Here is a 15,324-nt window from a genome sequence, read left to right as displayed (position 1 = left end):
AAAGAAATCTTAATAAAACACTCCCGGTACTGTTCACTTTTAACGAAATTGACTTTTTTATCTTGAAAAGTCATTTCTGGTACTATTCACTTACACCTTTATTTTGTCATTTTCATTAAAACTAAAGTTTTTGAGGATTTTTCATTAGTTTTCCTATAGAAAAATGGGAATTTTCAAATATTTAAAACTTATTCAAAATAAAAATAAAAAACTTATTCATTGTAAGAAACTACTGATAGAAACAAATTATACCCTATGATTCGCTTCCAATTTTCAGTCATTGTGTCTCTCTTTGCAGAGGTGGGATACTTTGTTCATTCTTGAAAAAATTTTGAGGATCAACCATGGTTTTCACACGAACCAATCTATCAAAATTACCTTTGAAATACTTGCTTCCATAAACTCTAGCAGTTCCAAATTTAGTTTTGTTGTGTAGATTTGCTCCAATGTCGAGATCCCTGTAGTTTTGGAAGGCCTCTCTTGGACTCTTGGAGACATATGGAGTCATTCCTTCATACAATTTTTCTAAGAACTTAAGGTGTATATTGGAAGTCACAGAGCTTTCTTCCACCCAATACGTCACGTACTGAATCTTAAACAGGTTTCCAGCTCTGTGAGGAAATGGAGTTTCCGACTCGGGAATTTTCGCCATTCTTCCACCGTACGGGTTCCATTGCATCAACACTTTGTCCATCTCAATCATCGCCTTCCATATGGATTCTATTCCCTCTTTTGGAATTGGTTCTTTCACATAGTCAGACTTACTTTTGAAGAAATTGGGTGGACCTTGTGGCCTACTACGTAAAACACTTATGGGAGTCCCGAAAGGATGGTTAGCCCAAAACACAGTAGATTCTACCCAACTCATTTCGAAACAATCTTGCCGCTGCAAACCAAGTTCAGAAAAACTCTCATTTATCAATGAGACAAGCTTGTCCCTTTGTCCAAGAAAGAGACCAAAGAATGATACTTCCACGGTCTTCTTGCCCTCGGTATTATTCTTGAGACGCGTAATTGCTCTGATGAAGATGTCTTCAGGTAGCTTAGGTACTACGTATTGCCATCGATAAATGACATTTATAGCATCTTGTTCTGGAGTCCTTTTTACATTGAACACAGTGACTTTGTCTGGAACTGGAAGGAGCTTGATCTTCCATGACAAAATGACTCCAAAGCTTGCTCCACCTCCTCCTTTAATGGCCCAAAAGAGATCTTCTCCCATGGATTTTCTATCAAGAATCCTCCCCTTCACATCAACTAGTTGAGCATCTTCTATGTTATCGACTGTAAGGCCATATTTTCTCATCATTGGCCCGTACCCACCGCCACTAAAGTGACCGCCAATGCCAACTGTTGGACACGCCCCTGCTGGAAACCCATGAACCTTGCTTTTGTTTGCAATTTCATAATAAAGTTCACCTACAGTTGCCCCAGCCTGAACCCAGGCGCTCTCATCTACCACATTAATATCAATCGCTCGAAGATTAAACATGTCAAGAATGACAAAGGGAACATCAGATGCGTACGACAGACCCTCGTAGTCATGTCCCCCACTTCGTATCCTAATTTGCAACCCGTGTTCTTTTGCGCAAATCACGGTTGCTTGGACATGGGATTTGTGCTTGGCAGCTACGATAGCCAAAGGTTTTGGAGTCGTAAGGGTCGAATATCGGCTGTTCCGAATGTATCCCAATAAAACAGATTGAAATGAGGTATTTTTATGGGTGTAAATGGTTTCAAAGATTGGGTAAGTGAAGTTTTGATGTTGTTTCGGAAGGCATTGGAGGAAGTTGGTGAGAAGTGGATCTGAAGTTGTGCATGATACTAAGAGCAAAAGGACTGAGAGAACGAATGCAACAGACATTGGTACCGTCATTTTACAACTAGTTTCTGGCTCTGCTGCTTCTTCCAATTCTTGCCCGCATTTATAATGAATTTAGCTGTAAAATACAGAAACGAAAAAAAAAGTCAAATGTTTAAGCATCTTCTTATCTTCTTTGGCAAGTAGTTATTTATTGCCCTAATTAAGTACACGCCCCAAATAACTTTACTTTCATAAAGTTGAACGGTTTCATGATTGGAAATAAATCTCATAATGTTATAAATAATTTTTTATTATGTGATTGTTTACTTTCTGAATCAATATATAACATGTAATATATGATTAATTAAGACATTTTGCTATATAAATTCTAAGGGGTGTATTCAATTGAGAATTTGAGAGACTTTAATGGATTTATAAATCCATGGATTTTTATGGAATTTAATTTATTTGTAGAGATTTCATATAAAATTTTGATTCAATTCTCTCGAAATCTCATGGGGAGAGGTGAAATTTGTGGATGCTTAAAATACACTACGAAATCTCTTCAATTCCCTTTAATTCCTCAACTTTCTCAAATTTTTTAAAATCAATTTCTAATTGAATACACCTGAAATGTTATAAACTTCTTTAAAATCCTAATTGAATACACTTGGATTTTTAAGGATTTTAATAAATTATCTTAAAATTCTAATTAAATACACTTTGAATTTCAGATAATCACTTAAAATCCTGATTGAATACCCCTAGATTCATTAAAAGAATTAAAATCCCTCAAAATCTCAATTGAATACATCTACAAATAAACACTCTAATGAGAAGGAAAATATTTGGATTTTTTTCTCCTGATCACTCTTTCGTTTCTATCTATTCTCTATTATTCCCTTTGTCTATATTTTATTTACAACACATTACGAGCACAATGACGCTCTTGAATAAAGAAGAAGAAAATAACGTGCATAGTGCAAGATCAACCTTACATTACATGCTCATAGCCTCATACATATATTCTGACGAATCATAATTTTCCCCTTCCATCTCAAGCAGTTTTCCTACTATTCTTTTATGATTTAATATCGTCTTTATTTTTTTTTTTTTAGGAAATTGTTATTAGCACGCCAAAAATTTCATTTGGCACTCCAAACTTTTTATAATTAGAAAGAAAAATAACATATGAGGAATGTAGAATAAGATTTTTAGAGTGCTAATAACAGTATCGCTTGCAGATTAGTGGCATGCGCGGAAGGATTTGAAGCTAAAGGCCAATACTTGTGCGTGCGACTTGCAAAATGTAATATCAATCCATGATCGGGTGTTGTTAACATCAAATTCAAAGTACTGAAGCATATTAATTAACAAAGAGAAAGAGAAAAAAAAAAGAATCAAGATCATGAGGTAGTCTCTTACCGATGCGTTTGTTTTATACAAAATCCATGATTCCAGAAACTCCCGTCTGCTGCTCTATTATAATAGCAGATATATGAAACAACGAAAAAGACGAGAATATCAATGCTTTTGGAGGTTGCACCGTGAATTGCATATCTATTCTTGCACCATGAGAAAGATCAAGTAGATAAGGTCGTTTGATCTTCACATACGTTTTTCTATTAGTTATAGATTATTTTTTTTCATACTTCCGTTCCTTGTAATATAAAATATATGTTCATTGTAGTATTAAATATATTCTTTAAAGCATGATTTCAATTTACTTAATTGTATTATAACTCACTACACCAAAACCTACTTTTAATAGCATTTTTTTTCTTATAAATGCTATTAAATAGTCCTTTTCACATTTAATAGCATACAAAATCTTTTTTTATAGCATTTATTGTATAAATGCGATTATAAAATAAAGGGTAAACAGCCAATTTAGTTCCTGAATTATCACCTTAGTGAAAATTAGGTCTCTAAACTAATTTTTCAGAAAAACTAGTCCCTGAATTATAAAACGCTGCCAATTACATCCCTAATGTTATATTCGAAGCTACTATATTCAATTTTTCATCAATTTAAGTCACGTTACTTGCATATGATATACATTGGAGGGTAGATTGGTAGTTTTTCATAAAGAAATAGTGTATGGAGTTAACTTTGGAGGATAAATTGATAGTTTTTCATAAAGAAATAGTATAAGTTAACTTTTGAGGGTAAATTAGACATTAAATTCGCAAACTATATGAAATGTTAAGGGCTTATAGACAAGAAAATGATGGTATTACACTCTAAAGTGTGTCAAGTGACTTAAGTTGACGAAAAATTGGATAAAATAGCTTTGAATATAATAGTAGGGATGAAATTAGCAATTTGTAATGAATTTAAGGACTTATTTTACCGAAAAAATAATTCAGGGACCTAATTTTCGCTGAGGTGATAGTTCAGGGACTAAATCGGCACTTCACCCTAAAATAAATGGAAAGCAATTTGATCTTCCACAAAAGAATGACTCCAAAGCTTGCTCCACCACCTCCTCTAAGGTCATCTCCAACCGAAGGGTCCAGAGGGCCAGAGGGCCAAAAATAACCCGAAAACTGTCTCCAACCAAGGGCTAGGCCAAAGGGCTCGTGAGCCCCATGGGACAAAAAATGACCAAAGGACCAACCAGTTGGCCCAACCCAGCTAGCCCTGGGCCAAACTAGAAATTTGAATGTAATGGCTAGCTGACGTCAGCTAGCCGTTATATTTGAATTTTTATTTTTTTTTTACATTTTCTTTTTACAAAGTTTTTTCAAAAAAAAAATTAAAAATTCAATTTTTTTTTTCCTATAACTTCCTAAGTCATTAAACAACATTAAATAACATTAAGTAACATGAAACAACATTAAACAATATTAAACAACATTAAATAACATTAAACAACATAAAAAAACATTTAACAACATGAAACTTAAACAACATTTTTAAAAATATTTAACAACATAAAACTTAAACTCCCACTCCATGCTTCTTTTGGCCCAAAGATGTGCAACAAGATCCTATTATAGGTACTTGTTTATTGCACAGAAACGTATCATCCTATAGCGCTTCATGTATTCATTTAAAAAAATATTAAAAAAATCTCATTTTTTCCTATAAATTTAAGTTGTTGTAATTTTTAAATTTTATTTTTTAGTTTTTAAATTTAAGTTGTATTTTTTAAATTGGCTAAATAGCCAAAATGGTCCATGAGATTTGCATAACTCATCACTTTGGTCCCTAACATTTCAAATCGATAAAAGTGGTCCCTGAGATTGTCCACCATCCATCATTTTGGTCCTTCCGTTAAAAACTCCGTTAAGTGTCCCAGAGCTCTTGGCCGGAAGTTTGGGCAATTTTCAAAGCTTCGTAACTCAATCGTTTCTTAACCAAATTCAACCCATAATACATCAAAATAAAGATAGGAAAGTGTAGAATAAGATTATACCTATTTGGAAGCCCAATGGCTACCGGAGATATCCGGAAAATAGCCTCAAAGTTGACTGGTCCGAAGGAAAACTGGAAAACTCGCCGAAAACTGGGTAAACTTTACACGTTCATAACTTCTTCAATACTCAACGAAATCAAGTGATTCAAAAAATGAACATCATACTTCTCAACGAGAAGAAGAGAATGGTACCTTTTTTATGGCTAACTCGCCGTGATTTGGCCAAAAAACGGCTCGAAAGTGGCTATCTTGGTCTCGAGTTAGCCACTTTCGAGCCGTTTTTCGGCAAAACCATGGCGATTTAGCCATCTAAAAGGGTATTGTGGATGCAAATTTTCTCCTCTTCGATCTTGGACGATTTTGCACCTACAAAACAACTAGCACCTTAGGTTAAGGCCAAAAGCCTCACGCGCCCACGATGAATGGGGGGGCTTTGGCCGAAGAACCTCCGATGCCAAAGTTAGAATTTTTAGAGAGAAAAAGTGTTTAGAGTGTTTAGCATTTTTTGCAAGAGGATTGGGATTACCATTTGGTGAAAATAGGTCCCTATTTATAGGGCTAGGTAGGTTTACTTTTTAGAGAGGAAATGTGGCCGGCCATTCAATAGGAATTTTAGGTTTTATTTGGCTAATTAAACCTAAAAGGAAATGTTTTGGTGGTTATGGTATTAATTGGCTAATAAAAAGGAAGAAATGGTGAAAAATGTAGAAAAAGGTGATGGATTAGGTTTTGAATGGGGATAGCCGGCCCTCTAGTATTTTTAGGTTTGAATGGGTGTTTCAATTTGATAATTAAGGGATTGATTAGGTAATTAATCCTTTAATTAGTCAATTTTTAGAAGGAATATATTATTTAGCTAATTGATTAGCTAAATAATGGAATATAAAATATATAAAATAAATTAGGTTTTGGGAATTACCTTATAGAAAGGATTTGATGAAATAGGCTTTAAATTGTTACCTATTTTGAGCACTTTTGACTTGGTTGAAAGATAATTTTCCACTGCTTGCGCGTAGGAATCTCGGTATGCCTGAAGGGTATTTTTTTCCTCTTTTGTCCAAAAGTCCACGTGTCGCCTAGTGAATATTTTTGGCTCCACAGGTATCATTCTCTTCGTGTCATCGGGAATTATAATTTTTGTTTTTGAATCATTTGATTTCGTTGAGTATTGAAGAAGTTATGAATGTTTAAAGTTTACCCAGTTTCCGGCAAGTTTTCCAGTTTTTTTCCGGCCATCTCCGGAAGCCATTGGGCTTCCAAATAGATATAATCTTATTCTACACTTTCCTATCTTCATTTTGACATATTATGGGTCGAATTTGGTTAAGAAACGATTAAATTACGAAGCTTTGAAAATTGCCCAAACTTTCGGCCAAGAGTTCCGGGACACTTAACGGAATTTTTAATGGAATGACCAAAATGATGGATGGTGGACAATCTCAGGGACCACTTTTATCGGTTTAAAATGTTAGGGACCAAAATGATGAGTAATGCAAATCTCAGGGACCATTTTGGCTATTTGGTCTTTTAAATTTAAGTTGTTGTAGTTTTTAAATTAAAATAATAAATTATGTTTGGCCCTATGACTTTTTGGCCCTCGGTTGGATATGGTTTTTTGTCACAGGGCTATAATTAGCCCTCGGTTAGAGACGGTAAGAAATATGGCCCTACATTGTTCATTGACATATTAATTTCTTGAATGGCCAGAGGGCTGGCCCTACTTCAGTTGGAGATGGCCTAATGCCCAAAACAAATCTTCTCCCACTGAATTTCGGTCAAGGATTGCAGCATTCACACTAGCATATGGGCACACACAAAGTGTATGAGGAAATTTTTTTATTTTTGTTTTTGAAATAGAAGGAGTGAGGAAGAGAGTGATAGAGAATATGAGAGTGGGAAGTTTTTTTTTTTTTTTAATTAGAGATATGTTATAATTATATGTAGGGGTGAGGCTTTGGAAAAAAAAACAGCAAAATTTGGTTGTGTGAAATTACATTTCTGCCCCATATTTCTTATTCATGATTTGTGGTAATTTCATAGGATTTTGGTTGATAATAAATATTTTATTAATTAGTAAAGATTATTAACTACTCTAGCATCTTCAACATTATCCACTGTAAGCCCATATTTTCTCAACAAAGGACCATTTCCACAACCACCCAAGTGACCACCAATACCAACACTCGGACAAGATCCAGCTGCAACCCCATGAACCCTACTTTTCTTTCCAACTTCATAATAAAGTTCACCAACAGTAGCCCCTGACTGAACCCAAACTCCCCATTCCGTCACGTTAACATCAATGGATCGGAGATTTGTCAAGAATGACAAAGGGGACATCCGATGCGTATGATAGGCCCTCATAATCATGGCCATCACTTCGGATTCTAATCTGCAACCCATGTTGTTTTGTGTAAATTACGGTTGCTTGCACATGGCGTTCGTGCTTGGCTGCTACAGTAGCCAAAGGTTTTGGAGTTGCAAGCGTTGTTTTTTTTTTTTTTTTTTTTTTTTTGAAAGGAAACGAAACAAGCGTTGTGTATCTGCAGTTTTTAGCGAGTGCCAGCAAAACTTGTTGAAATGATGTAGTTTGTGGGGTTTAAATGGCTTCCATGATAGGGTTGGTGGTGGACTGAAGCTTTTCTGCAAGGCAATGGAGGAAGTCACTGAGAATTTGTTGAGATTGTTCGGAAGCGGAACGGGGGTGTATTTGAGATGCACGGAAAGGAGTGAGACAACGTACTGTGCTACTACAGAGCAAAAGGAATGAGGGAATGAAGGGTATTGTTGCACAGCTTTGTTCCTTCATTTTTTTGCAAATTTTTGTGCTGCAATTTTTTCTTCTTGAGTTCTTGAAAGCATAATGTTTCTTTTATTTTTCCCCTTGATGTGAAAACGTAATGTTTCTGAGCAATTAATTACAAAGTATGTTGCAAAGAAATAATAATAACAAATACTGTTGTCACTTAGTATTACGGTCTACCGGTATTTCTCTTCACTGATAAGTGAGTACCAAATACAAATTTGAACCATATTATTGCAAGATCATTGTGAGGCTAAGTACACTCCCTCCCCTTGAGTATAGATATTATCATTTGTTTAAAAAATAACAAATACTGTTCCTGCCTAAAATTGTTTTCTTTTTTATTCAAACCAATTAACTGAGACCAAAAAAAGAAAAAAAGAAAAAAAAAACTGAGACATTGTTGTTCTGGCCATAAAATGGGCAGTGGGTCTTGCTGTCCCCAGTTTCATATCTCCTTTGTGTCTCTTGTTTGGTTTTTAGTTTCATATCTTTTTTGTGTCTCTTGTTTGCTTTTTTAAGCAAATCCAATCATGGGCACCAAATGTTCAACCATATGAGGATTTAAATAGAGCAGGGACATCACCAACATATGAAGGTGATTTTACAGTTTGACATATTACTCAAATATAAGATCTGAGATCAAATTTTTGGGTAGTAATTAATGGAACCGGATCCCAATAATCTGAGCTTAAGGATCATTTGATCCGAACCGTTGAAATTTGATCTAACGGCTACAATTATTATAACTTTTAGAGGGCCCTTTGTTTGTAGCTATTGGATCAAATTTCAACGGTTTGGATCATTTGATCATTGAGCTCATATTATTCGGATCCAGAAGTGATCTGGTTCCGTAATAATTAATGGAATCGGATCCCAATAATCTGAGCTTAAGGATCATTTGATCCGGACCGTTGAAATTTGATCTAACGGCTACAATTATTATAACTTTTAGAGGGCCCCTGTTTGTAGTCATTGGATCAAATTTCAACGGTTTGAATCATTTGATCATTGAGCTCATATTATTCGGATCCAAAGGTGATCTGGTTCCGTAATCAATACTAGAAAAGAACAAATTTTCTTCAAAATGGATAATTGCCAATATATATATTCACTCTCAAAGTCTTAGCCAAATTGAAAATCACAAAGCAAAACCATACACATGAAAACATATATCAAATTACAGAATCACAGAGATCCTCCAAAAGAATGAACTATCATCAATTTCTCTATCTCCTCAACCAATTATTGCCTCACTCTAAAAGAATAAGCTCTACTATGTATAATGCTCTCTCAAGCAATTTACTTGCATTGCAACCTTCTTTTGCAGTTCAACTCTCTTTCTCTCTCAGCCTGTGAAGCACTTCTTGGCCTTGTACCGGTACAGAACCCTCTTCTTCTTGCTCGAATTGTTCTCGACTGTCAGGACAACCTTCCCGGGTTCGTTGCTTCGGAAAGTGTTGCGAATCGGGCCTTCATTAGACCCCATTTTCTTCTTCTTCTGAACAATAATGGTGTATGACCCCTCCTCAGTGGGAACAAACTCCTCCTTGTAATTCACTTCCCATCCCAAAACAGTCAAGTCCCACACTAATGTGTTATCAACCTGTTACCGAACACCATTTAAAATCAATGATTTAGTGAAAAAGCACATGAGGAAAAGCAATCTAACAAAAAATGAATCAAGAACACTTTATTATTACTACCTCTGCTGCATCAATCTGTACGGTTCCAGTCGATCCAGCCTTGATGATAAGTTCCGAAACAGCGCCATCTTCGGCAGAGAACTCGCTGTCGTTGTCCCTCTTGAAGCCGCCATACTGAGCAGGAATCTCCTGAGCTGGAATGTACCTGTTGTGGACAACCACAGTTCATTTGGGTAAGCTTCAGATGGAGTCAATATGTAAGTGGCGAAGATACACCGTCACATTCTCTTAGATTGTTGAGCACACATCCAGCCGCTAAATTCAGCAATGTATAAAAGGAGACAAAAACCACTTACTTGAGAAGGGTTTCAGTGCCCTTCGCCGGGCGAGCAACGACAAACTTGCTCTTGGTTCTTTGAGTCAAGAAAGGAGATAGCAAAGCATTGAGTGCATAGTACCAGAAAGGAACGTTTATGAAGATCTGCATATCAAAAACCAAAACCCATCAAAATATGTCCAATTTATGCAAAACAAAAGAAAATAAAAACGGATTTCTAAAGCGAAAATGTGAAAGAAGGCTTACATTTTTGGCAACCAATTCAGGGTAGTTGTCCTGCAAAAGCCCAACAGCTTGCTTTGTGGCAATCCTGAGCTCCTTCTTCGCCGGCCCGGGCGAGTTCTTGAGGTCATTGATCTGAAGAAGAGAAGTGGCACCACCAGGCCTCAAATCCAGCTTCTGAACGCTCTTCTCCATCAGCTGGAGCCTCCACCTCAGGAACTGCCCTCTCTTTTCCTCATTCCCAAAAGTCTTCCGATAAAGCTCCTCGTTGTCGAAAACCCCAAAAATGTTGTAGCAAACGGGGTGGCCTTCGCGATCAACGCCGTTCAAGTAAGCAGCAGAGCTCAAATCAGCACAGACATCCTCGTCCAAGATCGAATCGATCTTCGACTCCTTCCTCCATTGAAGGGTTTTCTTCAGCATCTCGAAAGCCTCGTTGACCTTGAACTCCCTAGCCCTCAAGAACTTTAAGAGCACAACATCAGTTCCCTCAAAACCCTTCCCAGGGAAAAGGGGCACTCCCCAAAGAGAGATATCCGTGTCTACTACTTCATACCCTTCTTCCGATTTCTTCTCTTGTTCGCCTTCTTCGGCTTTCTCTTCAGCTACTTCCTCTGTCCTTGTCTCACAAGCCTCCTCTGCTTTCTCTTCATTCTTCTCTTCCTCCTCTGTTTTAACCTCCTCAGTTTTTCCTACCTCCTCTGTTTTTTCTACCTCCTCCGTTTTCACTGCCTCCTCTGTTTTCTCTTCCTTCTTCTCTTCCTCCTCTGCTACTTTTTTCTCTTCCTTCTGCTCCTCCTCCTTCTTCGGCTCCTCCTTCTTGAAGATTTTGTTGCCCAAAATGGCCTCCTCCAGCTTCGATTTCAGCTCGTTCAACGCCTTCTTCTCGAACTCCTTCAAATCGGAGAGATAGTTGCTCTCTTCCTTATAAGAAGAGCTCTTCTCAATCGTTTTCGGCTTCGACTCCGCCTCATCCACCTCCTTCACCTTATCATCTCCCTCAACAACCTTCTCATTCTCACACACGACCTTCTCCGCCTCCTCCTGGGAAACAACCACCACTTCAGCCACCTGGGTCTCCTCCACAGTCATCTTCTCGATCAACCCGAATAGCGAATCACCCGAGAAAATGCAAGAGAACCCAAGAAAATCCCAGAAAACAAGAGAGAAAATCGGTTGCTCTGTTTGGGAAGAGAGAAAATTTGCTTGCACTCTGGTGAGAACTCGTGGCGTTTAAGAGTGGAGAGAGTTGTGGGCTTTTTCCTTGGGTTGCAACGGCTATATATTTTCGAAAACTCCCCCAATGGGGAGTGGCGGGGCCCACAACGGTCACATATCTGTAAAGCCACCGCATAGGACGAGAGCCGTTGGGTGGCTTCTTCTTCTACCGAGGGTGGGGGGTTTTGATAGCCTGGATGCCAGCACAGATTTGGCGTTAAAGGAATCTCATTGGGACCCACTACGTTCTTAGTTTTGCCAGTAGGGAATGATCGTGTGTGGTCAATCTTAGGTGCTTAACATGCACAGCATTTCATTGGCTGGAGACAACACAAAGTTTGAAAACTTGGAAAGATATTTTTTTTTTCTTTGACCAATTCGTCAGGAGGACAGACATTACCTGCCAAATTGTTTTTAAAAAATTGCTTTTTCCTTTTGGTTTTTGTGGACAGCTAGATTTGCCTTTCCTCAGTCGTTCAAATTTTAATAACCGCTGTCGGGTTTTTTTGTTTTGTTTTTTAACCAACGATGTTATTTTTACTAATTAAAAAAAAAATCTCTATCACTCTCTTCCTCTTTCCTTCTATTTCAAAAACAAAATATAAAAAAAAATTCACATATTTTATGTGTGCCCATATGCTAGTTTTTATTAATGTAGTTTAAATTTACCTTTAACAAGAATTAAATATAACATTTTTTGCTTACAAAAAAAGAGAAATATCACTAGACAGTAGTAGTAAACGGCAATAAGCGTCAGGTTTAACTCTTCATTTTCATATATCACTTTAAAAGGGAATTTCGATTGGTTGACAAAATCTTATTCTAAAATTTTATTATTTTTAATATTTTGATTGAAGAATAAAATGTTAATTTTAATATTAGTTTATATTTTATTCAGTAATAATTAAAAAATTTAATAACGAAAATTTATAATTCCTTCTAAATTTTGGAACCAAATAGAGATTTTTAAGCTTTTTTTTCTTCAAATTTGAAGTGCGTGAAACCTCAAAACAAATATATCTGTACATTTTACATATAAAATAGTGGTACATTTTTATGAAAAAATTGGTAGAGTATTAATATATGAATGGGTACAAATAAAAGATTAAACAAATTATAGGTAAAAATAAAAGTTGAAAAAAATATGGGTACAAATAGAAATTAATAATTAAAACTAAAAACAAAATTGGTGCAAAATTTATAAAAAATGGTTACAAATTCAAAAATGGCTACAAATATAAATATATTAAATGTAATGGATGTATTTGAAAATGGTTAAATAATTTTAAATATGCTGATATGTAAATGCTTAATTATTGAAATAACGAGGCAGATATAAAAGTCAAAGAACATTGATCAAAATCGAAAAGGAATAAGGTCATTATCCAAATGAGTACTAAGAAGTGTGATGCTGACATTGCATTGGGTACCTTGGAAGACATTTGGACTCTTGCACGAAGTCTAACTTCGGTGGAGTTCATGTTTGTACCCAGAGAATGTAATCGTGCATCACACCGGGTAGCCAAACATCTGTTTAACGAGGGCTGTCCCTGTGAGTGGGATTGTATTGGCCCGGATTTTCTATTTAACATTTTAGCGGAAGATGTATGCATTTTAATTCGATTATGATCAATAAATTCTACTCTTGACAAAATAATAATAATAATAATAATAAAATAGAAAAATGACGGAAGTGAATCTAATTTCTAAACATTATAACATAATTAATCAAATTTGTATGTCATAAATTTTTCATAAACTTATCGTCAGCCATGATCCATCTCACTATAACAACTCTAATTTTAACAAATTTGAGTAACCCCTTGTTGCCTCCTGAACATGTGGTAGGTTGCGGTTTCTATCGTACAAACTTCTTTGCTTAGTTTAGGTCGATTCAATCTGGAGTGCTTCTCCATTTTTATTTGTTTTTTGTTTTTTCGTGGAAAGGAAGAATGTGATACGGTATTTGTTGGATGAGTAATCGAAGGGTCACAATGAATTTGAAAGTGTGGGTGTCTTTCATCCAACGGTTGTAAACACTCATTTTTTATATGCACACACGTATTCTGAATATTCTATTTTGTGTATTACAATTTTAACCTTATTATGTTTGTGTGTTACAATTGTACCCTTATTATATATGGATAACTTGGTGTTGTCTTTTTTGTCAAGTGAGGGTATTAAAAACTTCATACTTTTTTTTTGTCAAATGATAGATTTTGTTAAATTATATATTAAATTAGTCACCGACAGAGTTCGGACTCACGTCGCCATGTAAGAGTTTTACATCTTTCCACTACTGTGGTAAAATGTCACTTACCACATACTCACGCGTGTACAAATTCACTCTTTTACATAGTTTTGTTTTGTTAGTTTGGATTTTTTTTAATTAAATTGTTTTTGAATTTCTAATTAAAAAGGGATAATTTTGGATTATGGATGATTGACCTTTTTTGCCTCCTAGCTTTATCTATGTATATGTAAAGAGAGCACACCAAAATTGTGAAACATTCAAATATCCCTAAAATGCCTCACTTGATAGAGAAGAACAACAGACAACTACCCAAACAGAATAGGGATAAAATGGTAATTTTACATGTTATGAATCTTCAAACTCACCTTGTAGGTGGTTAATTATTCTTCCTTTGTTTTCGAATTTTCAAATAAAAATATGTAATTAGATTTAGAACATAAATAAAAATTTGACTTTTTGAAGGAAAAAAAAAACCAATTACTAAATATTAAATGAATTACAAAAGTTAATTGGCATAATGCTTTAGCATCATACTTTTGTGAGAATTAAGTATAAGAAAATGACAATATTTTCCAGGACTACAATCTTGATTGGTCCGTTTGTAATCATCATGACATCTCATATGATTAGATTTATGTTTTGTGTACTCCATTAATTTTTTTTAATCTTCCGTATTAAGGAAACGGGTTAACGACTGTGAATATGCTTGATTTAGGTAGCAGCGATTTAGGAATAATAATTAAGAAAATGAAAGTTTCCGATTTTGATATTTGTATGGTTAATATATGATAATTACAAGTGAGTGAATAAGAAGGTGAACAAATAAGATGGAAGCAAGTATTGTCTTTTTAGCATATACGTCCACTCATTCACAAAAGAAAATACTTTGCCTCATTCCTCAAGGCTCAAGTATCGTCATTTAGCATATGTGTCAGACTATTATTTGTACACGCCGAATAATGACTCGAAACAATAATAAAAGAGGAAATCTTATCATCTGGCAAGCTATCATTGGTTGATGACGTCCACCACCTTCTTTCACTTGGGCATTGCATGATTAGCTGGTTAAGCTGAAGCTGCATGTGGTAGATAATTTCGCTTAGGGTCATACGATTCCTCTAATTGATAATTAATCCTAATCTCATATAAATAATTAGTTTTGTTCGGAATCTTCAATTACCTAATCTCATACATTATACATCATTAAGAGTTTCTTTTAGTGTAAGATATTGCTTGAATTACCTAATCTCATACATTATACATGTTTAAGATTTCTTTAAGTGTAAGATATTGCGTAATTTGGATTAGCCGAGAGTAAGTGGGAAAGTAGGTTAGAATTAGAGTATTTATCAAATATAGCCAAAAATTAACTCTTAATTTCAAAAATGTCACTTCTTATAAAAACTTTCAAATATATCCAAAATTCACTTAAATAGACACAAATACTCTCAAATTTAACAATTAAATAAATTAAAGGCTTTTTAGCTATTGTTGCCTCAAGTTCCGGTCAAATTCACCTTCGCTTCTACACTCCACCACCACAACCCTATCCCCTTCGACCCGCTCATCACCGGCATTGAGCGCCGCCACAGTTACCGCAAGTGAGAGCAGCATAATTT

At 35.5% G+C, this 15,324-nt stretch overlaps 2 protein-coding genes across 2 annotated transcripts; both read right to left on the bottom strand.

Moving 5' to 3' along the window:
• Window positions 1–241: 241 nt before the first annotated feature.
• On the bottom strand, window positions 242–1,876 carry LOC139188474 (berberine bridge enzyme-like 7). Its single transcript, XM_070806005.1, has one exon. The coding sequence runs from the start codon at window positions 1,874–1,876 to the stop codon at window positions 278–280; it is 1,599 nt and encodes a 532-aa protein (XP_070662106.1). The 3' UTR covers window positions 242–277.
• A 7,228-nt stretch (window positions 1,877–9,104) lies between these two features.
• Window positions 9,105–11,581, bottom strand: LOC139188473 (patellin-4-like). Its single transcript, XM_070806004.1, has 4 exons — window positions 10,258–11,581; window positions 10,031–10,155; window positions 9,735–9,879; window positions 9,105–9,634 (listed from the first exon to the last, which is right to left on the bottom strand). The coding sequence occupies exons 1-4, from the start codon at window positions 11,323–11,325 to the stop codon at window positions 9,377–9,379; spliced, it is 1,596 nt and encodes a 531-aa protein (XP_070662105.1). The 5' UTR covers window positions 11,326–11,581; the 3' UTR covers window positions 9,105–9,376.
• Window positions 11,582–15,324: the final 3,743 nt, after the last annotated feature.

Source organism: Malus domestica, chromosome 10, assembly GCF_042453785.1.
Source record: "Malus domestica chromosome 10, GDT2T_hap1".
Classification (NCBI taxonomy): domain Eukaryota; kingdom Viridiplantae; phylum Streptophyta; class Magnoliopsida; order Rosales; family Rosaceae; genus Malus; species Malus domestica.
Note: the sequence above shows the minus strand (reverse complement) of the source record. Positions and strands in the feature narration are given on the sequence as shown.